The sequence below is a fragment of the Danio rerio genome, chromosome 25, assembly GCF_052040795.2.
Source record: "Danio rerio strain M-AB ecotype USA chromosome 25, GRCz13ab, whole genome shotgun sequence".
Taxonomy (NCBI): Eukaryota; Metazoa; Chordata; class Actinopteri; order Cypriniformes; family Danionidae; genus Danio; species Danio rerio.
In genome coordinates, this window is record NC_141045.1 from 23,441,813 (window position 1) to 23,469,456 (window position 27,644).

Sequence of the window (27,644 nt, forward strand, 5' to 3'; positions counted from 1 at the left end):
GGTGTTTACATGAGTTGCTTTTTTAATGTTCATTTCATGATCCTGTTTTACATGTTATAGCACATAATTCGATTATGCCGAGTTCAGACTGCATGGTTTTCAAAGCAGTCGTGTCACAGATGTTTTCATATTGCATGACTATTTGGGGTAGTGTTTCATCACTTTTTTGTTTACACTGCAAGATGGATCAGCAAAAGGGGCCTTCACACGCTTTCAAATAGGAAGAATCGCCGACATCTATGCCCAAACTAAATCTCGCAAGACTGACATGGAAACAATACGTGTAGTATATATTTTGTTATTTTAAAAAAACACTATTTCAAAACCTATATTAAAACATATGTTTGAACAGGTTCTTTAGTGTGGGTATTTTTTTCCTTTTGTTCTGTTTTAATGACCAAATTTTATCTGCATAATAGCAAGTACATTTATATATAGTTGGTATGATTTTTTTTAAAGACAAAAATTGTACTATTGACAACATTTGCATACTTATTCTTCGACGAGTTTATATGTGTACATTAACGATCTTTTCTCACGTTTCCGTCTACAATGTTTTTAATAATTTATCAATGCAGGCCATATATACACAATTATGGTCTTTGTGTTGTCGTTAGCAGTTGTTAGCGTTCTTTCTATCCAAAGTTTTAAAAAAGATGGCTCGCCTTGTCTCATTTTGCCCGCTCAGCGTTCACCTGTTCAGAGAAGGGAGCAGGTGAGCAGGATCACGTGACTCGGTGTTCCCAGTACAGTGATTCCGGACGACAGACTCGCTCAGTTCAACCTTCCGCGTTTACAGCGCGTCATGAGACACCGCTGTCACCATCTACAGTCTCTGTTTCACCGCCGAAGAGAGTCTGTCAGCTTCATGACTCAAACTGTTTTACAGAGACAGTCGGTCGTGAAGGGATTTATCTGAGGGCTGCAATGTGGCGCTGTCACTTCATTCTCTTCCTGACATGTCTCGCGAACTCTCATTCTGCAGGTAAGACTTCAAAATATCTCTATCTATCTATCTATCTATCTATCTATCTATCTATCTATCTATCTATCTATCTATCTATCTATCTATCTATCTATCTATCTATCTATCTATCTATCTATCTATCTATCTATCTATCTATCTATCTATCTATTTATCTATCTATCTATCTATCTATCTATCTATCTATCTATCTATCTATCTATCTATCTATCTATCTGAAATGATACACAGGTCACCGCTTATATTGAGTATTTTTTCAAGATTACAAATGTGCTTTATTCATTGAATTTCAAGTCCATTTAATGTTTTGTTTTGTTTATTTTGCAGTATGAAATGTGGATGAAAATAATGTTCAGTTAATTTGTATTTTAGAGCTTCATTGTTATCATCAGAGTGTTTTATTAGCCTATATTTCAAAAACTAATTCCCATTTTACTGTAAATATCCCTGACACGATTTTAGCAAGTATTGGTTAATGATGCTAATTCTAATATTTCTCAGTTAAAGGATTACACAAAAATTTGTATTACCCTATTACCTCACCAGTTACCCTATAAAAAAATGTTATGATTCATTTAACACATTGACCTTTAGAGGGGTGTGTTGTTGTCACAATGAATGCTGAATGAATGAATGCTATTAAAACACACTGCAACAATGCTTTTCTTACTTAGATTTTTTGTCTTGTTTATAGTCCGAATACCATTCATTCATTCATTTTCTTTTTGACTTACTCCCTTTATTAATCTGGGGTCACCACAGTGGAATGAACCACCAACTTATCCAGCACATGTTTTACACAGCGGATACCCTTCCAGCTGCAACCCATCACTGGGAAACACTCACACACTCCTATTCAAACACATTCACTACAGACAATTTTAGCTTACCCAATTCACCTGTACGCATGTGTTTGGACTGTGGGGGAAACCAGAGCACCTGGAGCAAACCCTCGCAAACACGGGGAGAATATGCAAACTTTACATAGAAATTCCAGCTGATCCAGCCAGGATCGAACCAGCGACCTTCTTGCTGTGAGGCAACAGCACTACCTACTGCCCCACTGTGTCGTCCCTAGTCCAAATTTCAATTTTGGTAAATCAATAAGCATTTTCTAGACTAACAAAAAAACAAGATTATTTTTTTAACCATATCGCAGATTATTTAGCTTGTTTCGAGCAATAACTTACTAAATTTTGGCATATTATTTCTTAAAACAAGACTATATCTTGCGTCTCTAAAAAAATGCTTCTTGATTTATGAATTAACAAAAATATTATTAATCTATGTAAAATCTAAGTAAATGCATGTTTTTGCGGTGTATAATAATAATAATTATTATTTTTTTTAGAAAAATGTTGTAGTGAAACAGTTCAAAACGAAACAAAAATCCTAAAATTGCTAGTGTACAGAAAACTGTTTCTGCACAGTAGTTGCCATATTTAATAAATAATATGAATGTACAACATATAAAGCATGTGACAACTTGTCTTGAACAAAAATCATATTATCTTCTTGAGAACATGCAGTTGCTAAATATAGAAACCTCTTTATGGCAGGGAATTAATTAATAATACATTAATTACATATATACATATATATTCTTACTAGAGATTCTACGTTTTTTTTTATTTGTCTCTTGTCCAAATATGTAAAAAAAAAAAAATTCTTAAATCAAGAAGCATTTTGGAGAAAAGTAAAAGAGGATTCTAAAATTCTACATCAAAATGAAGTGGAGTTTTCCATAAAACAAGCAAAAAAATCTTGTTTCCAGGTTGTGTTTATTTTACTTACCCCATTAGCAAATAATATTGCTTGTTATTTGAAGCTAAACTAATTTATTGTTGAATTATTTCTTAAAGTAAAACAGTATCTTTTACTTGACTAGAAAATGATTCTTGATTTAAGAAGTTCTATATTTGGACCAGAAACAAGGCAAAAAAAAAAAAAAAAAAAAAAAATATATATATATATATATATATATATATATATATATATATATATATATATATATATATAATTTTTTTATATATATTTTTGCATAAGCAAAAAATATTGTCTTGTGTTAGAAATAAGATGCCAAAATTAAGTGAGTTTTTCCTTAAAACAAGTAAAATAATGTTGTTTTTTTGCTTTGACATAAGAGTATTTCGCGGAAAAAAATCTAACTGAGGAAAAACTCAATAAATTTATATATTATTTATTTATTTATTTATAATATTTTTTGCTTCCTGATTTAAGAATTTTTCAAGACAACAAGACAAAACTCTAAGTAAGAAAATCATTTTTTGCAGTGTAGTTTATTCCCCAACTGTTCACACAAAAACATAATGATGTCCTGGTGACCTGCTGAAGTAGTTTTTCCAGTTAATACTGTACTCCCTGTCCATGAGAGCATTAATTCATCACCTTGTTTGTCTACCAGAATAAAAAAAGCCTCTCAAGCATGGGAACTTTGTACCTGGTAATGGTCTGTTTAACACAGCTGCTCCTGTTTAATGATTGAATGAAGCTACCGACTGCAACTATAATCTAACTTAAACATTACACAGGTGAAGAAAAAAATCTTTTACACCGGTGCCATAGTGACTATTCAGTGTTGAGAGTATCAGTGAGGTGAAAATAGACATTAATTAACCCTAAAACAGTGTTATAACCTATGCTGGAAAAAATGCTGGGTTCCACACATTGATTTGTGTTAAGACAACATGAAATAATTTAGTTAACTTATTAGTTTTTACAAATTTAAGTGGATTAAACATAAAACAGGTAAGTTGTCCCCGCAAAAAACTCAAGAATTTTGATGTTTCAGCTTATTTTAAATTAGTAGTTTGAACAAACAGTAAACATAGAGTGCACAGGGCAGGCTAGATTAAAAAATAAAAGCGTATTCAGGCAGCACAAATTTCTTTGTCAAACCTGTTGTCAGATTAATACACAAATCTTTCTTCCGCCTATATGGGCATCCAGCATGTTGACATGTTATGTAAAGCACCTGTAATAGATCATATGATTCACCCGCATGGGTTAAAGCTGCCATAAAATGAGCAATCCAGTGCAAACGTGGTCTGGAGTAAGAGTGTGTTTTGGAACAGCCAATATTTACTCTCATGACATTGTTTTTCTTCTTCTCTTTTCTTGCCCAATTTTTACACTTTAGTATTTGGGTTAAAGACAAGATGTCAGATTTTGGTGTGCATATAAAACATGTATATATCATAAAAAAAAAGATTCTTTGGATTTATATATATTTTTTTATGTTGTGGTTTAAAAAAATGTTTTTGGGTTAAATTAAGACAAACAAATTAGGCAGAGCATTACTAAATTAAATTTGATTATTTAAATTCAACCCATGTAAATTCTTTGCAACAATTTTGCAGAACTCATTATTCAGTGTGTATAAAGAATATTAAATTATGCACTAGTTTGTAATGTTTTAGTTCTGAAAAAATGTTAGCCAGCATGACATATACATTTATATAAAGATTAATGATCATACAATAATTTTAGGACTATATCTTCATAACTAATGTTAACAAAGATGAATAAATACTGTAATAAATATATTTTTCAATGTATGTTCATGTAATAAATGACCAATCATCATTTATTTATGCTTTTGATATGCATCATGGGACCTGGATCTTTCTTCCAACAACTATTAAACCTTGAAAAGTTTTTTTTTTGCATTTTTTACAGTTTAAAGTAACGAATTGTCTGTGTCAGTGTTGTATGTTACGGTACAATTTTTGCTTTGTTAAACTTCAAATTTCAATTTTCAACATGAAAAGTCTCCGGAGGAGATATCAACATCCTATAATATTATTTATAACAGTAAATGAATGGTAAACACTTGTAAATCACAAAATATTGTTAATTAACAGACATTTTTAGTTTAGTGTTACCAAAGTAGTTAATTATTCTGACATTTGTATACTGTACCTATTAAAATCGACTCATTTGGAAAATGTAGCTCTATATACATATCAGGAGTTTGTGAATTATGTATCCAGAAGTACGTGTGGCTGCATTTTGTCTTTAAAACGAATGCAACAGGGCAGTATGATAGTGTTCTTTTTCACATTTACCAGCTGACTGCTTATCTCTGTATGGATGGCTTTCCAGATGTTACCAGTTTGTCCAGTTAGCCTGCCTTGTACATTGGCGGATATGCAGAGAGGAGCTGACAGCGAAGATGGGGTTCGAGTCTGATGAAGAACAGTTCCAGAAAATAAGACAAAAACCAAAGTCAAAAATTAAAATAAGCAAGTAAATAATAGGGTGAGAATGTGTATAATGTAGGTGAGAATGTGGAAAAATCTAAAAACGTAGTAAATATCAGACGGGGGCTTTCCTTCTTCTGAATTGCCTTTTAAAATCGTCAGTTGGATTTAGGAAAGTGGGTGTTTGAGTAAATCTGTGCTTTTGAAAACACTATTGGTTGGGTTTAGGGAAGGAGGAGGGTGGGTCAGTCGATCGATCAACAGCGGCCTCTGGTGGACTTACAGGAAACCTCAGGCGTGAATGGCACTCGCAAAAAAATTTGAGATCTGAAAAGCACAACAGTGGATTCTCAAAAACAAAAACTGCAAAAAAACGTAGCTCTTGTGATGTATTTTGCGATCTTCAGGAATGTATATAGTGTTACTTTTTTTAGAGTGAGCCTGGGTTCATTAAAATACATAAACATGATCATTGTAAATATAATTATAATCAATATCAAATGTTTTAAATAATCAAGTACATCTTGTTTAGAAATAGGTAAAGCCAAGTGGATTGAAGGATAGTGGTACTAATTGTTATTTAATAAAATTGCTTATAGTCGATCCTTTTAGTCATTAACTTTTTAAATTAATTAATTTAGCTGGTATATTTTATAATACATATTTCTTAAATTAATATTTCTTGCCATTGAATCCTTGACATTTCTATTTCAGTAAGCTCTAGCTGAGTTATAGGAAACACAAGTGTCTCTCCTTAATGGCTTTGAATAAATGCAAATTTAGTTCTGCGCTCTCATTTTTATGCTTGCATACTAGTTGGAAATCAATATATGACCTGTTGGATATTATCTTTCAGAACTAGACGAAGAGGAAACATTTGTCAATGGATGTGAAATATGAGCTTTTGTTTCTAAAGCCTGAAACATAAGTATACACAAATGCTGGCTCGGCACATTCTGCACACTTGACCTACTAAACATGATAATTATATGGCTGATATTTACCAATAAATGACTGTTTATTCATTTTTTTTTCCAGATAGATTATTAATTCAAAGCTCAAATTGATTTTATTCATATTAACAACATTAATAAACAGTATCAAAATGGGTTTTCTGGTTCGCTCTAGAAAGACGCAATAGTATTTACTAACAGATTAAAGATGTTCATTAACGTTACTGATACACATTAATTAAAAAAAATCAAAAAATTGTTTAACTTACAGATGTACTGTTTTTCCATTCCCGATACCTGGGCTCAAGGTATCGGCTAATACAGAGTACAGAGGTGTGTAATTGTATCTGCACTGCACGCTACTGTTAGTATATGTGATTTTGTTGTTGAGTATTGCATTAATGATATTCCTTACAATATAACAATTCCCTAGAAAAATGCTATTTTTGTTAGCTATGTTCATTCATTCATTCATTTATTTTCTTGTCAGCGTAGTGCCTTTATTAATCCAGGGTCGCCACAGCGGAATGAATCGCCAACTTATCCAGCATATTTTTACACAGCGAATGCCCTTCCAGCCTAAACCCATCTCTGGGAAACATCCACATACATACACTCATACACTACGGACAATTTAGCCTACCAAATTCACCTGTACCGCATGTCTTTGGACTGTGGGGGAAACCGGAGCACCCGTAGGAAAACCACGCAAACACAGGGAGAACATGCAAACTCCACACAGAAACGCCAACTGAGTCAAGGATCGAACCAGCGACCTTCTTGCTTTGAGGCAACAGCACTACCCACTGCACCACTGCGTCACCTGTTAGCTATGTTATTGAATCCTAATAGTGTATTTATATTTTTTAGATATGAATGATTCTAATTCAGATGGAAAAAACTGTCAAGGCACAAACATTTAGTTTTTAAAGCACTATGAATGAGTAAAAACCTCAGCTGATATTCTCTGATTTGCCGCCATTAGTATTTCTTTTCAGCTCTGGGTTCCCCTTTAGGCCGCTCCATCCAATAGCAGAACAGCAACTACTGGCAAGGCGGGTATTAGGATAGGAAGGTTCCATCTGATTGGTCAAATTTAGATAAACAACCAGTGCGTAACATAAATGTAATTTTTTTCACATGTCTGCGATGCGTACACTGCCTGACAAGTGTTGTTGTCACCTATCCAAGTTTTAGGAACAGCAAGCAATAACTTGACTACTAATTTGGTATCAGAAGTGGCTTATATGAATGGCAAAGGCCTCAAGTGTACGCTTATTTTACCACAATTGAATATGATCATGCCTTGATTTTCAATTGAAAAAATAATGTTAATATAATGTTAAAATAATATTAATATAATGCTGCAGTGGAACCGAGTTTGGACAGCTATTTTAAACTGACCTGTATGTCAAAGGAGAATAGTGTCACGGAACGGGCCGAGTTAAATTGGTGCATCATCCAAGAACAGAACAATGCATCATCCATTGGAACAGACAATAAACAAATATAAAAAACCAAAATGAAAAATGACAGAAGGGCAGGGGTAACGTAATACAGAAACAATGAAAAGAGAAATTAAACTGACTTAAATCCACACCGAACTATACAGAATAACAACATGCAGCTGAAATCAATAGAAAAATCAAGAAAGCAAAGGAACATGGGATTGATCAAGTCCAAATTCAGTGCACTCTAGTGGCCAACATGGGCGCTGCAGTCTAGAGTTGTGACAAATAATTCAGTGTTTCTCATCCACATTCCTGGAGGACCACCAGCTCTGCTCAATTCTGTGTCTTCTTAACCAAACACACCTGATTCAGATCATCAGCTCGTTAGCAGAGACTGAAAGACCTGTAATGAGTGTGATTGACAAAGGAAACATCCAAAACCTGCAGTGTTGGTGATCCTCCAGGGAAGTGATTGAGAAACACTGAAACTCCCTTCGATACACAGTGTATCGTGTAGTAACCATTTGAGAATGCTTTTGTGCTCTTTTTAAGTTAATTTATCAGTGTATTCAGATTACATCTTTCAACTACCATTGTAGGTGAATCCAAAATACCCAGTCATTGCTGCCTGACCTGTGTAGGGTGTATTGGGTTTGTTATTAAACCGCTCATTAGGAAGGTCTGATCTATTTTTATCCTCAATGTCCTTTTCCAAGACATTTCTAAGAATGGTATTTTCCATCATGACACAGCTGTGCTGCCTGCCTCAAATCCTCAGAGAGAGAAGAGTTTGTTAAGGGCCAAACCAACTGACCCAATCTGAATAGCTTGCTTCTGACCCAATTCCCAAGTCAATTCCCAAGTTTGTGGATTGAACGATATATAGACACACTCCCAAACTCTGTCCACATTAGAGATCCTTTAACATGTTCCTTGAAATCCACACATACAATATTTAGGCTGGCAGTGATTTCCATTAAACATCACGTGGTAGGCAAGCTTTCAGATGAACCTTCATAATGAATGACCATTCAACCTTTTATGAGCCCAACTTCCATGTTATAGCACCAAATACTGTATCCATGTAGACAGATGATGAACATTTTACTCTGACGTTAGGGTTAGGGTTTGACAGATGATGAACATTGTACTCTGACGTGGTAATATGAAGCAGCGCTGATGAGAAACAGCCTCACCTGTGTGTCAGAAGAGAGTTTCACTCATCTCTCCTGAGATTAGATATCCTCCACAAGACTTACGCTCATAAAGAGAGCATTGTTTTTAGCTGAGCTCCATTCAGGTGAGCTCATTCCAGAAAGGTCTACCTGTTTAAAGAATCCAGTAGTTTAGTTGTGAACTTATTTTGGGGAAAGTCACGTTTAATTCATCTTAACACAACACAAAACACTCACATTTCTCTTTTTTTCTCTCTTATTATAAAGATTCCCTTTGTGGCAGCTCTCCAGAGTTCAAGCATGATCGAACACAGTCAGTGTCGAGTACTCTTGGTCACAGTGTGGTCCTCACCTGCACGGCCTCCATGGGTTTGAACGGAACAGATTTAGATTGTGAAGACCACCCGGAGTGGATGAAAGACGGCTTACAGCTCACAAACCTCACAATTTATCCTCAAAATAGTAAAGAATGGTAGGTAAAAATGATTCAATACAATTCCCAACACAGTCCAAGCAGTGGTAAATATTTAAAGTCCACATGAACCCGAAGTTGCAACTGTTTTTATTTTTATTGTGATGCAGTTTCTAGAGAAACAGAATAATAAATGAGATAACAGTAGGCGTGGCTTGTTTTTCTACTGATTGGATGTAGTAAAGTACGCATTTTATTCTGAAAGATCGGGAAAAGGGTTTCAGAAGAGTTATTACAACCTAACAGACACCTCTTCCTTTCCATTCTTGTCTAAACTGATAGAAGGGCATGGTTAAATATGTTAGCCATGCCCAATACCTCAAATGCACGTAAACTGACAGTTTAACTGAAAACAAACAGGAAGTGCATTTTCGGATTTCTATTTTAGATTACAAGGGCAAACAATTATTGTTTTTTCTTAATGACATGCACAGATGAATTGTTCACCACAAAACTAGCAATGTGAGTTAAGAAAATCATATGGTTACTGTAGTTTTATTTCATTTGTACTTTAAGCATTGCACTATAAAAATCATTTAAGTTTTTGCACAACCTCCTTGCATTACAGTCATGCCGGCAATGGCATCTATTTTGAAATAAATGGCTAGTTCTTAAAGGGTCACTACACACCAAAACACATTCTTTGAGCTGTTGACAGTCATATATGAGTCCCACACAGCTAAAAACACTATTAGGACACATATATTTTATAAAAAAGTGAAAATTGGTTGATTTGCGGTATTTCGAGCCAATTCCTTCCTTCGGTGTAAATTCCAGCATGGGGACTGGATGTCTGTACCGGTGGGTACAGCTTGACATCTTTGAGTTTTCATCTTTAAAGGGCACCTATGGTAAAAATCTGCTTTTCAAGCTGTTTGGACAGACATGTGTTTAAGTATAGTGTATAGACCGTCATATTGGGGTGATATAAACACACCAAGTGCTTTTTTTCAATTTAACAACAGAAAAACGGTGGACCAATTGGAGCGGTTTTCAGAGCGACCACAACTTGACGTAGGAGTCTGGTTCCCCCGCCTACCAATATTGATTGACAGGCATGCATCAACTAATACTTAGTTTGTCGTTTCACGTCCGCCATTTTCAGTGTGAGTCAAATCGATATCACTAAAGGAACATCCTTGCTCTATTTTTAGATGCAAGGCTCATTGGGCTCAACACAAGATCAATATTCTCCACATTATCGCTCTAATCGTAATTATTGGTTGTACCTTTAGGTAGGTTTGCAAACGTGCACTTTTTATTGCGCCTACCTTAAACTTCAACCATTTGCATTTTTCATGCATTTTGGAATTTTGGGCGTGGTTTTCTGTCGGGGTTCACGCAGCGGCGCTTCAAGTCGGCGGCTGGGTGCCGCGGGCAGCCACCGACTTGGGGCGCCGTTATGTGTGCCAGGATGAAACCTGTGTTTAAAGTTCTAAAATGCGATGATTCTGGATATTTCGGGATGTTTCTGCCGCGCCACAGAGAGTGTCTGGTGTGCCGTGTTGCGGCTTTGAGCGGTACATCCGGTGCCTCAGTCAAAGTTAATTCAGTGTGCGTGGTTATTAGTCTTGGTGTTCTAGCTCGGCACTTCAAACTGGCACACAGTCGGATGTAAAACTATACAAAAATACAAATGATTTTGTACTCTCTGCTTGGTCTGTGTGCGAGTTGTACATGTACGGCTGAATGCTGATCCTCTCACTCCTGCTCCTTCTCTTAGTCTGCCTGTCTGTTGCAAACACAGAGCGGGTGAGCTCTTGGCTCCGCCCCTTGTTACGTTGCTTTTTCATGTGAAGCAACACGCCCCTAAAACAGCGAGCTGTGTCCAAGCCCCCAACATGACACTTTTTAACACAATATAATAAAAAAATCTGCACTGTTTTAAACTGAACCTAAACTGGAACACTGGAACCTTAATACTAATATTAAATCATAAAAAAGGAGTAAACTATGTGCCCTTTCATTCAAGAGAAAGACTTGGTTTGAACCAATCAGCGCGTTTTATTGTGTATGAGGTGCAACTTCATTAATATGCTTGATAGTTTTGAATACTGTTTTTATCTGTTACAATGTTCAAACAGCAAAGAGACGTCACGTTGTGTTGCCAACCGTAACTAAAACAAGTGTAAGAAGAATTGATTGGAGACATAAGTCATCAGTGTTGTTTTTAAAAATGTGCTGCAACAAATGTGCTACAACTGCTATGAGAGCACAGCTTGACTCACATGTGGATTACAGTGGTCTGCTAACATGCAACAAAAATACATTTGTAAAGAACGTTTTTTACCTGAGAGCTTTTTGCATCTAGAAATAGTGAAATCTGAATTTGACACTCATCTACTTTTAAAAAAAAGATGGGGTTCCAGTTAGTGTTGATTGTTTTCTCTCTACAGATTTGGTTGGTGTGTGATCAGTGTTCAGTTTGTTCAGATGGCAAAGATGGTTTGTATCGTCTGCAATACTCTTTCAGTTTTTAAAGACTTATCTTAGTCAAAATTATTTAGTTACTAAGTTTACAGTACGTTACTATCACTACAATATTATGGACTTAAGGATCCGCTGTAAATTCTGCTCTCCGAATGTAAACATGTAAACACTGTAATCAATCATGGCTGCTTGATGCTATTTTCTGCACCTACCGAGTGCTTCCAAGTTACCAAGAATTATATAGGTTTTTTTTCCCCATTCGGCGTATGGTATCAAATTCCATTTAACCTACACTCTTCCAGCAGTTCCTTGCAACCTCCTGTTTGTCACGGGGGGCGTGCAGGAAATTTTCCTAAATGAAAGTGAAAGTGTCAAACTGCAGTTAAATTTGACAAATTAAAAATGAAACGCCTAAAAGTACATGAAACTCTGGAGGGAATGTGAATTGTGTGTTGACGCAATGACATAATTGAATTATGTGCTATAAAATGTAAAATGGGATTATGAAAGGAACTTTCAAAAGCAACTCATACACCTTAATCATGTTTATGTCTTATTAACATTAAGGCAAATAATAAGGCAATAATGTCCATGTAAATGTCTTACTCCCCTGCTTATGTGTTTGTTTTGCCTCTGTGAAAATCAGTGCAAGCACATACTGAAACTCCCCTTTTCATGCAAACTCTTCCCTCTTTTGCCATTTAACACCCTTTTTGCCATTGAACACTCTTTTGCCATTTAACTATAACCACCTAAACAAAGCTGGACTTTCCTGATTATTTTCAAACCAGAGCTGTAAATACAGCCTGCAGGGACAGGAGGGTATCATAGCCCTTCAAAGAATTTTTAACCAAATCATTTTTAAAAGTTTTTTTTCTTTTTGGCCATCCAATGCCAAATCAGGCCAATCTGCAATGGAGGCTATGTAAAACATTTAGGGCCCAATCATACACACGTGCCAATAAACTCTAACTTTCACAATGTTGTATCAATAGCAAGTCCATTTGGACCACTTTGTGGACTCATGGGTGTACTGCTCTAAAAAGGAGGTGTGATAAGGCGTATTGTTGGCGCGTTGCTATTTTGAGGAACTGAAATAGACCACGCCGTTGACCAACTAAAAGCTGTGATAAAGTCCAGCTCAGAGTGTGTTGATTAGAGGTGTGAACCTATACTGGTCTTACGGTTCGGTTCGGTTTCAATTATCATGCCTTCAATTCGGTTCAATTCGATATTTCGGTGCATCACGGTGCATTGACGATGCTTTCCATATACAGTGTTATATTTTAGAGGGGAGGCTATAACAAGCTGTCTGTATAAACACACAGACACACAGCACCACACTGTCTCTCATTCAAACACAAACATAGACAGCACCAAAGAAACAAACACACACGCACACACACACTTAAGCCCTCGCGATAAGGAGAGCTTGCGAAGAGCGGAGCAGAAAAACGAAAAAAAGAAGCACTTTTCCGACGGTCCCTTACTGAGAGCTCCTCTCAGCGTGAGCTCTCCACGCTAAACACATATTGCGAGGGCTTAAACGGAGCAGTGCACTAGTGTGGAGCGAAAAAAAAAAGAAAGACAGCTGTAAAACATAACCAGCTTTGTCTTTTTGTAGGAAACACACTTTAGATCTTTTTAGGGTAAGAGGTTTGTGAGTTATTGCCGTCTGTAACTGAATGTGTGTCAAGAATATCGAAAACAAAACCAATTTAACCGTGCTCATTTCTGGCGCCCCCCTGGATATACAGCGCCTTTAGCATTTGCCTATGGTGCCTATGCCACGGACCGGCCCTGAGTTGGCTGAGTGTTGTAAATACTCGCGCTCACCTCCCTCGTGACAGAGCGCATAGGAGATAAATGACGTCAGTACATAATAACCGGTTATGATTATTACTGAACCGATACCGAATTGTCCGCATCTGCATCGCGGTGCACCAAAGAAACAATTAATTTTGACACCCCTAGTGTTGATTATGTGCCTATGCGATCCAAACTATGCTTAATGCACACAGGATGTACAGCAATACATAAATATAAATACAATATATATATATATATATATATATATATATATATATATATATATATATATATATATATATATATATATATATATATATTGTAAATAAATATAATAAAATTAAAGGATTAAAAGGTCCCAAAAAAGATTATTATTATTATTATTTCTACATAAATATAAAAACCACTACCTCCATGCCTTCCTCACCTCAGGACTTTTTTTAGTTTGTTCATGACAATTTGCATTTGGATTCAGAGATGCCCTTCATGCTTTAGCACAATGCACTAAAGCCTTTGCACTTAGATCGTTAAAATAGAGCCCTTAGGCTGTGTCCAAATGGTCTAAAATTTAGCATTTGGAGGCAGCATTACAAGGCAGGAAGTCATCAAAGCATGCTGAAAGAAAAAACAATAAATAAACACAGCGTCTCAAAGTACCATTTGGGTGTCATATTTTGTAAATGTATGTTTTTGATCGATGTTTAGCGCTTCTGATTGCATTTCTAATAAGAAGTTACTTTTGTTGTAAGCAAATATTCTGATTGTTATGACCAAACATCATTTTTTCATTCTAAGAAGTCTGTCTGAAATCAGTTATAAGGCATTAAGGAAACAAGTCTGCTCTCTAAGCTTTCAGACGCAGCATCAATGTTCCTCGTAATGTGCCCTTGCTGTATACGGCATATTTTGACATTAAAAATAAGTTACATTTTTTCTGAGTTAAGTTTACTTTTAAACTAATTTCAAGAGGATCACATACTTATGATTGACCACAACTGGTCCTGCATTAGCTAACGCATGATTCACCAGTCAGACAATTCCCAACTCGTAATAAATAACTAGAGTTTCTTACCTCAGTCATCTTCATCTTGAAAAATCCTGCCTTTCATTCCTACTCTTTTTCCTTGATAGGGCGGTACATCTTCCCAGTGGTTGTCTTAGAGCAAGAATGTTACTGGTTCAAGTCCTTACCAGGCCAGTCGACATTTCTATGTGGAGTTTACACATACTCCCCATTCACACATGGGTTTTCCTCAGGTTTTCCGGTTTCCTCCCACAATCCAAAGACATGCGACATAGGTGAATTGACCAAAACAAATTAGCACTATAGGTGAGCTCTTAATCAGCAGTATATCTCTCCATAGCAATCCCTAATCTGTCATTAGCCATAATGAGCAGGGGAGTTCTCGAGACCTACCTGAGCTCAAACTCCCCTCTCGCCTTGCAAATGGGAGGGAGCCCCGGGCTCAAGGATCTTATAAGCTCAGGACTCTATTCCAGGCCAGCATGCCTAACAAGCTTTATAAACAATCATCAGCTAACTCTTGCAAAGCATAAACTGTACATGCTGCCTACTAGTGCACTTACTGCAGAAATAGTAAGAGTAGTATTCTATTCTTAGCAGAAATTCTTATTCAGCATAAAATATCTTTACTGTTCTAAATAACATTTTTTTTTCACTATAGGTATACTGATGATGAGGGTCGCATTGAAAGCAGTGAATTAACTCTAATCCTGCGAAATCGGGCTGATTTTGGAGTGTATTACTGCATAGTGAGGAACAGCTCAGCACAATTCACCGTGAAGGAATACAGTAAGAATCAGTTGCCTTATTTTAGTCTTTCATTTTGTTTAGTTTTTGTTTAATTTTAATCTAATATTGCCACATGATTATACAATACACTGTGTTCCAAATTAATATGGGAATTGGATTTAAGTCTCATGAACATACTTTTTTTGTTGTTTTTTCAATTAAAGGTCACCTATTATTCAAAAATCAAATAAATACAGTTTAAATACAGTTGTGTGGCAACAGCTTGTGTATAAAATGAGCTTCTAATGATTAAAATGTATTAGTTTTATTATTTATAAACACACTTTTTAAAAATAGCCTATAGAAACACTTGATTGATATTTTACCTTTGTATGTGTCATCAGAAGGGGGAAAGCCCCACCCATTGTTGATTATCTCTCCCTCATTAGCATAAGACCATAATGTTGTTTTTTAATCTGCCACTAGGCTGACAAACAGGCGTTTGTAGCTCCGCCCTCTTTTGAAAACAGCACAATCTAATTTGAATTCATAGCGACAATCACCAAAATGGCAACACTTTGATTCAAAGCCTAAAGAGAGGCCGTTTCAAAGAGTTATAAAACATTATTTGTCGGGTATTTTGAGCTGAAACTTCACATACACACTCTAGGGACATCAGAAACTTACTTTACATATTGCAAAAAGGGGAATGATAGGTCCCCTTAAAAGTCAGGGTTGGTATTGTGTTTCATTTACGCACATAAGTTGGAGTGCCCACAAGACCACTCCATCAATTTTTTGTCCGAACTACACATTCCATCATTCTTTGCGAAGCTGACATCTATCTGCACACTGACACACACACACACACACACACACACACAGACACACACACACACACACACACACACACACACACACACACACACACACACACACACACACACACACACACAACTACAGATCATTTGCACTGATTACACTTACTATATAAACTCTGAAACAAACACACCCATTGTAGAGTCTTGTTCTATTGTTTAGTGTGCAATTCAAAGCATTTTCCTTGTTCCTGTCATCCTGTGTATTTACTCTTGGCTTTTCGAATGAACTGAAAAAGTGTTGTTTTGGTCATAAAAAAACTACATTAATAAAATATATTTTCACAATTTATGAATGCTTGTACAATTCAATAATCTAACTCAGGTCACTCGCAGCACAGTTCTATTATCCCTACGCAATCCAGGGCAGATTCGCCAGCTCTTAAAATGCTTGTCCAGTTACTGATCCTTTGAATCCCTGTAGTCACGTGACCTGGGTGTTTCGAAACATTTAGGAGCAGCTTTTAGAAACATCTACAATTCGAGATATAGACACTGTGTCGAAACGTCAGTTTTGTGTCAGCCATCCCTGTTTTGTCACCTTACCTTACTCTTGTTAAGTTTATGAATTGCTTTTTTGTGGATTACTCCTGTTGTTTCTTAATGCTCCTGTTTCGACCATTGCCTGTTTCAATTTTATAATAAACTCCTCCAGGATTCTTGATTATGTCGTCACGCTCCAGTTCATAACAGTTTTAGTGCTCTTTAGATCATTAAAAATCAATCTCGACACCTGTGGTAATTAGTTTACCAGGTGAGCCCAGTTATAGAAAAATTACTTAAGTAAGAGGTTCCACATTATTAAGCAGGCCACAGATTTCAAGCAATATAGGAAAGAAAATTGGATAAGATATGAAACCATTAGATAATTTATGAAAACCTATTCAGAGCACAGACTGGTCTGTCCCGATAAATGCAGAATGAGGAAGGTTTCTGCCCTACAAATTCATCGGATTAAGAGAGTAGCTGTTAAAATGACTCTAACAGATATTTGTAGTTGCTTGTTCCTCTGGAGTCCCTTGAAGCTCAAATTGAAGGATCCTCCAGGATTGCAGTTGTGCATGAACCAATTTGGCCACCCCTAACCAAAGCTCACAAGCAGAATTGGTCGCAGTGGGCTCAGACAAACATACATGAGGACTATTTTTTAAAAAGTCTTCTTTACTGATGAAGGCCGTGCAACAATGGATGGTCCAGACTAATGGAGTAGTGCATGGCCACCATGTCCCAACAAGGCTGCAACATCAGCAAGGATGTGGCGGAGTCATGTTTTGGGCTAGAATTGTAAGGGGAGACTTGGGAGGCTACTTTAGGGTCCCAGAATGTATAAGAAATTGCCTTGATAAAGTAAGAGTTTATGACTGACCACTTTCTCCCACTGTACAAAAAGAAGAACTGTGCACTCTGTAGCAAAATAATCATGCATGACAGTGCACCATCTCATGCTGCAAAGAATATCTCTGTGGCATTACCTTTTATCAGCATAAAAGGAAAGAAACTAATAGTGTGGCCACCATCCTCACCTGACCTCAGCCCTATTGAGAAACATTGGAGGATCCTCAAGCAAAAGATCTATGAGAGTGGGAGGCGATTAGCATCAAAACAGCAGCTCTAAAATGTTATTCTTACATCCTGCAAATAAATTCAAGCAGCAGCTATCCAAAAACTCACAAGTTTAGTGGATGCAAGAATTGTGAAGATCATATAAAAAAAATGGTTCATATGTTAACATGTAACTAGACCTGTTAACGTACCTAACTTTCCCTACCAGAAACATTTTTCATTCGTTTTTCTTAATTTCCCCATTTGCTTGAAAGGCAATGATCATACTGAAAACTTTTTTGAAGAAATAAAAATATTTTAAAGATATAATGTATCCACCACAGTGGATATCAAAATGCAGTACATTTGAAATGGAATCAGAATAGGATGCTTATAAAAATTCCAAAGGAAATACTGAAGTCAACTTTGGAATTATGACTGACACTCTCACGTTAATGTTACTGTAGTATTTGCATCTTGGAAATTTTGCATTTTTGAGCTATTTTAGGCCCTTTTTCTGATGATATTTCAAAAAAGAACCTTATTAATTTATTTTCTAGAGGCTGGAAGTCTTGTTCTGAATCCACGCATTGGTGATTTGTGATATAAAAAAAATCAAAATAGTGGTAATATCCACAGATGTCCACTAGGAGGACATTTTTTAAATATGATTTAATCATGGTAAAACATGTTACATTATGTTAAAAATTTTATTAAAATGTTCTTTAGTTATTCAAATATAGTTATAAAGTTCAAGTTTAGTTATTCAAATATAACAACATTTACTTATTAATGTTATTTTTACGAATTTACTAATTAACTTATTTTTGTCTGTAGAGATTTTTTTGAGGAGGAAATAGAAGTTCCCAAAACCCCATGCCTAAAAATTTGGTAACATTTAAATGTCTTAGATGTTCACTTCAGATAATGAAATAAGTTAATTCTGTTGCATGCAGTAGGGGATAGGGGTTATTTAGATTTACAATTTTCCTCTAGAGAAGACAAATTTGAACTGCTGGTAGTATGAGACCTCCTGATTTTGCGAATGAATGATGTTGTTTACGACCTATAAAATGTTTTCAAACTTTGCATAATAATTTGGGACAGTGCTTTTTGAGTTTTACATTTTTTTAAAATAAATACTGTTATCATTGGAGGTTTGTTCAATAACATTTTAATTATACCCTTACAGTTGGAGTATATTGACTGTCATTTGCATCATTAGGAAAATCAGAGAAAGATATTATTTGTATAATAATTTGGATTGCAGTGTACATTGTACATTTCTGTATCATTCATTTTTATCCTTAAAAATAAATAAAGTGTTTATTCTGTGTTTTGTGTGCCTAAAATTGTAGAAATTAGTTGTTGTTTTTTTCATATCCACAGAGTCCCCCAGTCACACAAGAGCAGTGGTGGCTTCAGTGGTTATGTTGGTTGTACTCGCTCTCGCAGCGGTGGTCTATTCCAAGTGCAGACTCAACTTTAAACTGTGGTATAAGAATATTTACGGAGAGTATGAGATCAACGGTATGTCTCAGCATGAGTGCAGAAAAAACAACAACTACACAATGTTGAAATATATATATATATATATATATATATATATATATATATATATATATATATATATATATATTGTTTGTCATTGACATAAACCCCTATATCTTCGAAATGTTCAGAAATAAACATATTTTTTGCTCTTTTTCAGATGGTAAAATGTATGATGCCTACATCTCGTATGTCAACAATGAGAATGACAGGAAGTTTGTCAATTTTATCCTGAAGCCACATTTGGAGAACAAGTACAGTCATAAGCTGTTGCTCAATGACACAAACATCCTTCCTGGAGCTGGTAAATCATATTTAAATGGCCATAGGGTTTAATCTGGTAAATCAACCAATTATGAAGCTTTAATTAATTTTACATATTACTGTATCTACGTTACATAAAAAAGCCCAGTTTAGTTCAGTGTGGTTTAATTTTCACTGCTGAAAGTCCAAACACTGAAGACCTAATCCTTCGATGAGCAGCTCCACAAGTCCCAACCAAGCAAGCCAGTGGCAAAAAACAAACTTCACCAATTAACAAAGTGAAGGAAAAAACCTTGAGAGAAACCAGGCTCTGTTGGGCACGATCATTTCTCCTCTGACCAAACTGGCATACTTATACTTTTTGCTTTTATGAAAAATGACCATGAACATTTTGAAATGTTGACATTTTGCTATTATTTAGTTTTTTTTTTTTTTTGTCTTGCATCAATTTATACTTGGTCTTTAAGGCTTGTTATTACCTCCAGAGAATGATACATGTCTTGAAAAGCACAGCATATGAACTATATTTTGTGTTTGTGTGTGATGTCCTCAGAGCCGTCAGCTGAGCTGCTGATGAACATAAGCCGATGTCGAAGGTTGATTGTGGTTCTCTCTCAGTCATACCTGGAGCAGGAGTGGTGCACTACCAATTTTAGGTAAAATCTACATTATTAGCAATCAGCTAATATTTGGGTATGTAAACATGCACTGGTTTCCATTGGGAAGGGCTCATTCATTCCCATTTTTTCCTCATTCATATGCCCTAATCTCTTTTGAGCCCTTCTAAATTGAACACCAAACAATTTCTCTGCTTAAAGCAGGGGTGCCCAAATCATTTTCCTGAAGTTGTGAAGAGTTCAGCTCCAATCCTGATCAAAACCATCTAAACCACAGGTGTCAAACTCAGTTTCTGGAGTGCCACAGCTCTGCACAGTTTATTTTAAACCTCAATTAAACACAGCTCATCTCATCTAATTTTTGTCCACTTTTTTGGGGCCGGGTCGCGGGGGCAGCAGTCTTAGGAGAGAACCCCAGACTTTTCTCTCCTAGACACTTCCTCCAGCACCTACAGGAGGATCCCAGGCCTGAAGCTCATGACCATAGGTAAGAAGAACGTAACATAGATTGACTGGTAAATCAAGATCCCGATCCACCTGTTAATTTCATATCATCCTTCCCTCACTCGTGAACAAAACCCCAAGATGCTTGACCTCCTCCACCTTGGGTAAGGACTTTTTTCCAACCTGGAGATGGCAAACAACCTTTTTCCGGTGGAGCACCATGGCCTCATAGCCGCATCACACTCGGCAACAAACCGCCTCAGTTCATGCTGAAGGTTCATGTTTGATCAAGCCAACAGAACAACACCTGATCAACCTAATTGAGTCTTTCAGGCTTGTTTGAAACCTACAGGTAAGGGTGTTGGACCAGGGTTGGAAATAAACTGTGTGAGGGTTGCGGGCCCCCAGGAACTGAGGTTGACACCCCTGATCTAAACTATCTAAGTAAGATCTGATGCAGCGGTGGTAAGTAAAGACAGAAGGGTTTGATAAAGGTATATCTCAGGGATAGGTTTGGACACCTCTGGCTTTAAGGATCATACCCTTAGTGTCCATCAGTTATATCCTTCAAGAACGACACTTCAATATGGCATCCATTAATGTTTTTACTCCAAAATGCCCTTCAGATGGCGATATATCCTGTTTAGAATGCACAGGTAGTCAAGTCATTCTGCTGAAGTTCAAACTGAGCATGTTTGAAAGAAGTGCCAGAAAGACTGGTTAAGCCATTTCAGAAATTGTTGAGGATTTGACATTGAATTAATTTGGCATTTACAACATTAAACAGCAGATCTCAATCCAGTAGAGCACCTTCGGGGAGCAAGACTTTCACATTATAGATGTGCTGATGGCAATTATGAAAAAATGTAAAAAGTTTAATGTTATCATGTGAAAAAGGACCTACATACTGTAGATCTCTGCCAATTGTTTACAGCACCCTTTTAAACCTATACCACAAATATTTTGAGGGCAGGCGGTGCACCTAATAAAAAAGCCAGTAATTTTGTCTTAATTTTATGACTTTTAATATTAAATGCTGTTTTAATGTTCAGACAGGGTTTGTGGCACCTGATCGAGCTGTCAAGGAAGCCCATTTTCATTATATTTCAGTCACAGCAGAAGCAAATAAGCCAGGACATCAGTCAGCAGCTGAGACAACACCAGCCTTGTATCACTATGATCACCTGGGGCGCACATTCCATGGTCAGACCTACAAAACATCTAACACATCTGTCAAATTTTGGGTAAAAGAAGACCTAATCATTGTTTTTCTCTCCTAAAGACTCCTTCTTCAGGGTTCTGGAAGGAACTTGCGCTGGTAATGCCACGAAAGGTTACGTTTCACAGGGAATCTGCAGGTGATCCACAGACTTTGTTACAGGATGATAAAGATCCTATGCTCACCCAGCAGCCTGATTACCTGGACTGCAGACTGGACCCCGATCCGGCAGGAGACCTGGGTATGAAATGTGCATCTTAATTCATAAAATTCCTACGCACTTACAAAACATAGGACAATTTCATTGAAGAATGGAAAGGTGGCTTAGTGGTCAGCACTGTTGCTTCACAGCAAGAAGGTTTCGGAGTTTGCATGTTCTTCCGCTTGTGTTGTTTTTTTAAATTTTTTCCTACAGTTCGTACTGTATGAGTGTGCGTGTAAATGTGAGAGTGAGTGTATGGGTGTTTCCCAGAACTGGGTTGTGGCTGGAAGGGCATCCGCTGCTCAAAACATATGCTGAAATAGTTAACGCAGTAGTGACCCCTGATAAATAAGGGAGTAAGTATGAACGAATGAATGATTAAAGACATTTTGTTGGATTTTTTTTTGGACATTTTGTATTTTGTTGGAAACTATCTCTTAAGGCCCTTCATACTTCAAACAAAATCAAAGAAAAACTGATACAACATCATTTTGCACCAAATTGGTCTGAAATTACATATGATTTTGGGTTAATTTCTGCAGTTCTAAACTGATTATATATCAATATATCCACCAAATATATACACCAAACGAGAAGCCAATCTTGAGTTTGTGCACACTGGTTCTGCCATTTGGTGTCTTTTTGCAGCAAATCGTCACATTAAGGGGGTCACACACAAGAAGCGCCGCTCTGCGACATGCTGCATAGTGCCACGCAGCGCCATGCTTTTCAGAATTCTAAACATGGGTTTCTATCAGGGTACACACACCGGCACTGCAAGTCGGCGGCGCCTGGACACTATTCATATTTCCGCCGCGCCACAGAGCGCCATGTGAATATTTTTATTTTAAAATGCATGTGAGTCTGGTGTGAGATATTTTTAACTGTCATGTGCATGACATGTCATGGCGCTGAGTGGCGTATCCGGTGTGTGACGCCCTTTAGAATTATAAGGTTCTATCTGACATTTTTGTCAAAATTGTGTTATTGACATTCTTATTAAATGAAAACTTTTTTTTTATGAATGATGTTTATGAAATTATGTCACAACTACCATGGTTGTGTTTAGGTGTACAAGCAACTAGCACGTTTCCAACTGCTCCTTTAGAGCTGTAGTTAGAAGAATAGTTCCTGTCTGTGTTCTATTATCAGTTATCCCCCTATGATCCATTCCTTTCGAACATTATAACATTTACACTTGGAAAGATTTAAAAATAGAAAAACATTAAGTTCATCTCTCTTAGGTGTAATTTGCCTTCAAAGTATTTTTACAATTCAGTTTTAGGCCGCATTTACACTGCACTGTTCTAGTGATTCAATTCCAATTTTTTTCTCCCATGTGGCACAGATCGGATATGGCCCATGTACGTGTAAGCAGGAACAAATCACATGGATTCCGATTTACTCAAATCAAATTCAGGCCTTGTTCATATGTGAAAATTTATCTGATATGAATGTGTTCTATGTGTTCTTGTGTCTGCAGTGTAAGCAGGTAGATCGGATTTTTACCTGTCAATGCGAGTCACTCGTCATTAAAACCATACCCAATGGCGTCAAATCTGACACTTTCGTTTCAGAACAGACTTCAGCAGAGTCCCAAATCTTAAATCTCATACATGAGGACTTAAACAGCTTTTATATTGTCTAATAGAACAGGTAATTAAGCATGTTAATGAGAGAGAGAGAGCGCAATGTCCGCCATGTAACCAATATAAACTAAAATAAAACTTGTACATACATCACATGCATATATCAAACAATGGACATTACATTAAGATACCTAAAGGTTTAAAAAAGCCTATATATCAAAAGATGGACGAATGAGAACCTTTCTGTCATAAACTATAGTAAAACAGCTTGTCAAAACCTGCAAACAGATTACGTACAGGAATAGAGAAAAGAGCTCTCTTTAATTAACAGCTGTTAGTCAGCGCCCGCTCTTTTCTTCCTGGTCATTGTGCCTTTGCTGTGTGCTGTGTAAATGCAGACGATTGGATACGAGTCACTTTTAAAAGATGATGTAAGTGGGTCATCAAAAAAATCAGATACAGCCACAAAATCAGAATTGACCATCAAGATCTGCAGTGTAAATTCAGCCTTAGTGATCTTCATATTGACAGTTGTGCTCCCTTCGCAGTGCACTTTGAAAACATTTCTGCCATTTTGAACGCAGCCGTGGCTCATGCAGAAAGCTATAGATGACCTATTAATTAAAAGCGGAATCTGCGTTACGTCTTCAAAGCTTGTAAAAACAAAAATATATGGCATACGTTAGTGCTTTTAATTTATAGTCGGCTATTTGTTAAGAAATGTATCTGTACTTGTAGGCAAATATAACATGGGTCTGTGGTTAGAAGAATTCTGCAGTGGTTTGAATGTGTCAAATTAATTTGAATGTGTCAAATTATTAATTAATTAAATAAAAAAATAAACAAGATCCTACTCAATAATAATACAATTAATAATGTTTATTATTATGGATGATATTTTTCATTTTTTAATAATAGCCTATTGTAAATTACAACCATCAACGATTTATGTGATTTATATATGCGATTAAAATATGTGTTAGCTAAGTACTTTTATGTTTTAGAAGAGAATGTGGAATATTTTCAATAATACTTGTAAAGGAAACTTATGTGTCCTTTACATACATTTCAGTTAATATGGAAAACGAGTCCATGTTTTTACCAAAAATAATGTTTTATGAATTATAATGAATGATAATGATTTTTTTTTTTAAATGTGTGTGTGAATGTGTGTGTAAAACAATATAATTTGTACAAAAGAGTTAGTTTTTTTCTTTAAAGAAGTATTCAACCCTTTTTAGATTGTCATTATGCATGTTTTACATTATAACTAGGGCCAGACAGAATATGCTGACATTTTTGCTAATCATATGAACGTTTTCATATTAGTCAATAATATTTCTGAAATAATTTAAAAACTGAATAAATATAAATTTACACACAACTAATTAAATAGACCCAATGATGGGCAGAAAATCTGCAGATTTCTGCGCGTGCAGATTCTGTGTGGCCCTTGTTTTAACTAACGTGGTTCAAACAATGCAACAAAGCAACTACGGTTTTGGGAAACACTTTCTCAAAAGATGCATCATACTATGATAATTCATCCACAAGATATGTCGTTGTTTGGGAAACGCACCCCTGGTCGACTTCCAATCAGGGATAAAATGTGATAACAAAGGCAATACCCAAACTGAATGTCATATCGGCATCTCTAGTAAATATACACTGTGTTCCTCCTGCAGGTTTGCGTTTGCCCATCTACAAGACCCTTCCCACCAAAGCTCCGGTGCTTCCTGCGGCTCCTGGCCCGACAGGTGAAGCAAAACCTTCAGAGATAGATGTGTCTGACCTTGGTTTGAGGAACTACTCTGCCCGCAGAGACTTTTACTGCCTGGTCACGGATGATGATTTATGAGACACACTCCTGTTCCTTCATGCACTTTAAAGTCACTTCCCCCCAATGATTTCTTGTTACTGACACTCATAGGCTGCGTCCAAAATTGCCTACTATTCAGTATGTTCTGCATTTGATTTTAAATATACTACTCAACCGTTAGAAAAGTATGTTGCATACAGTATAAATGTGAGCGGTATGAATGGAACTCAGATGTACTACGTGTCCACCCTTTTGTGATCATCAAATGACCTACTCGCGTTAGTTCGCTTGTCTCCCATCAAAGAGCTTAGAATCACCAAGAGGTTACCCTCAATAGAACGTTCCATTGCAACAGCAGCGCCCAGCAACAGCCAGGCGATTCCGCCATTTTGGAATGAAAGCGATCGGCTGTCCATTGGATCTTATTGCAACCAGCTGCTTTGTTTATTTAGTTATTTATTTCAAAGAGCATTATAGCCGAGATACAACCTGGAAGACGACAATACAACACTTACTATCACAATCATCAGCACTTTTAATAGTTTATTTTACAGACTTATAATATGCTGTTGTTCTATTGGAATTTTCATTCAAAAATGGCTGCCGCGGCATCTTGTGGCTGTTTCCCAAATTGCACTAGTGTCGCCTCTTGGTGATTCTATGCTCTTTGCTCCCATTCATGAATTCTATCACAGGGAATCATGGGATAGCATAGCGTCCATCCGATGCGTTCTTCAGAATCTCGCCGGAAGTAGTAGATCATCTTTTGTTTTTCGAATTCTGAAAATTCGGACATACTACTCAGCGCGCATACGGTTTTTAACGCACTACATAGTATGGAAGTATGTGGTTTTGGACACAGCCTTACATTTAGTTACTTTATCTACACCTATACAATTTTACATGCACACTTTTTAGGCTTTAATGCAAATGGTTTAATAGCATTTCATGTACAGTTATATGGAGTATTCACTGTATACTTTAGTAAATTGGATTTTTGTTTTTTTGGGGTGTGATCTATGCCAATTTGTTTTTTAACAGATTTTTTTACTATTACATAAACAAAAAAAAGTATAAAAAATATGTTACATCAAAACAAAAATATATGCTAAAATAGATGGTAGCATTGTAGTTTTATATTATGCTAGCCTTTGATGTTTTAGTCTATATCTTAGTGGACTTACTGTCATCTCAGATGAGTGAAAGTTTTTGCAGGGTTAACCAGTCAAACAAAACGAGAAGAACAACATAAAGACACAATGAAATAGTTAAAGGTGTCCATAAATCCAGCTAAGACTGTGTCTTGTGTACAGATCAGAGGACAGGCAGCAATTTCAGATGAGCAGGTAAAAACTAAAAATATCTAATAGGAAAGAATTATTAATATGGTTATATCATTTACTGTTTGGAATCCCAGTAAACATGTTGAGCCTCGAGCGTCCACTGAGTCAGTTGGCGTTTCTCTGTGGAGTTTGCATGTTCTCACTGTGTTTGCGTGGGTTTCTTCCAGATGCTCCGGTTTCCCCACAGTCCAAAGACATGCGCTGTAGGTGAATTGGGTACTCTAAATTGCCCATATTTTTGTGATTAAGTGTTTATGGATGTTTCACAGTAATGGGTTGTAGCAAGAAAGGCATCAGCTGTGGAAAACATGCTGGATAAGATGGCGGTTCATTCCGCTGTGGCAACTCTTGATTATATAAGGGACTAAGCCGAAAAGAAAATGAATGAATGAATTTACAGTCACTAATCTCAGTATAGTTTGTCACTAACTTATTATGGCTAATGTACAATGTATTTTGAGAGTGGCTGAAGAATAAAAATGAATTGGTTTTGTTAACATTTAAACTAAGAGCAAAATCAGTCTGAAAATCAAAGCTGTATGTTTTAACCCTCTACCGCACGTTGTTATGATAAATCTATTTTAAAAAAATATTTGACTGTTTTTCTTTTCTTAAAATGGCTTAGCTTGAAGTTCTGTAAAAACAAGTTTGGAAAAAAATCTTTTTTTTTTAAAGGTAGTTTATGAAGTGTTGCCATATGGCAACATCGTCCAACAATGGATCTAAGCTTTAACACAGAACTTATAAATGACAGCTTATACACACTTTTTAACAACAACTCATATTCCAACAACTTTCTTTTATTCCATTCTTTTTGCTGAATATTATTAAAAACAAACATAATATTGTATTCTCATGTATACAATATACAGTAAATATAAAGATTTTCTTCAGTAAATATTATAACAAATAAATAACAAGTCTA

At 36.3% G+C, this 27,644-nt stretch overlaps 1 protein-coding gene and 1 long non-coding RNA gene across 7 annotated transcripts; one reads left to right on the forward strand and one right to left on the reverse strand.

The window, feature by feature from the left end:
- Nucleotides 1–776: 776 nt before the first annotated feature.
- On the forward strand, nucleotides 777–27,224 carry sigirr (single immunoglobulin and toll-interleukin 1 receptor (TIR) domain). Of its 6 annotated transcripts, none has more exons than XR_015525796.1 (11): nucleotides 777–985; nucleotides 9,055–9,259; nucleotides 15,184–15,311; nucleotides 19,061–19,201; nucleotides 19,383–19,526; nucleotides 20,040–20,142; nucleotides 20,308–20,380; nucleotides 20,500–20,590; nucleotides 20,689–21,750; nucleotides 21,830–22,007; nucleotides 25,243–27,224. XR_015525796.1 is itself a non-coding variant. In NM_001098250.1 (9 exon segments), coding segments are annotated over 9 exon segments (1,281 nt in total). In that variant the 5' UTR covers nucleotides 832–927; the 3' UTR covers nucleotides 25,416–26,811.
- LOC147837703 (uncharacterized) lies at nucleotides 13,966–17,973 on the reverse strand. Its single transcript, XR_015526492.1, has 3 exons — nucleotides 16,881–17,973; nucleotides 16,193–16,778; nucleotides 13,966–16,103 (listed from the first exon to the last, which is right to left on the reverse strand). It is a non-coding gene; the product is annotated as an uncharacterized LOC147837703 (long non-coding RNA).
- Nucleotides 27,225–27,644: the final 420 nt, after the last annotated feature.

Coding starts and splice junctions, on each gene's coding strand:
- sigirr (XM_087310897.1), top strand. CDS start 960: ATGTCTCGCGAACTCTCATTCTGCAG. Junction 20,143..21,599: donor TGGTGCACTACCAATTTTAG/GTAAAATCTACA, acceptor TTTAATGTTCAG/ACAGGGTTTGTGGCACCTGA. Junction 22,008..25,242: donor CGATCCGGCAGGAGACCTGG/GTATGAAATGTG, acceptor TTCCTCCTGCAG/GTTTGCGTTTGCCCATCTAC.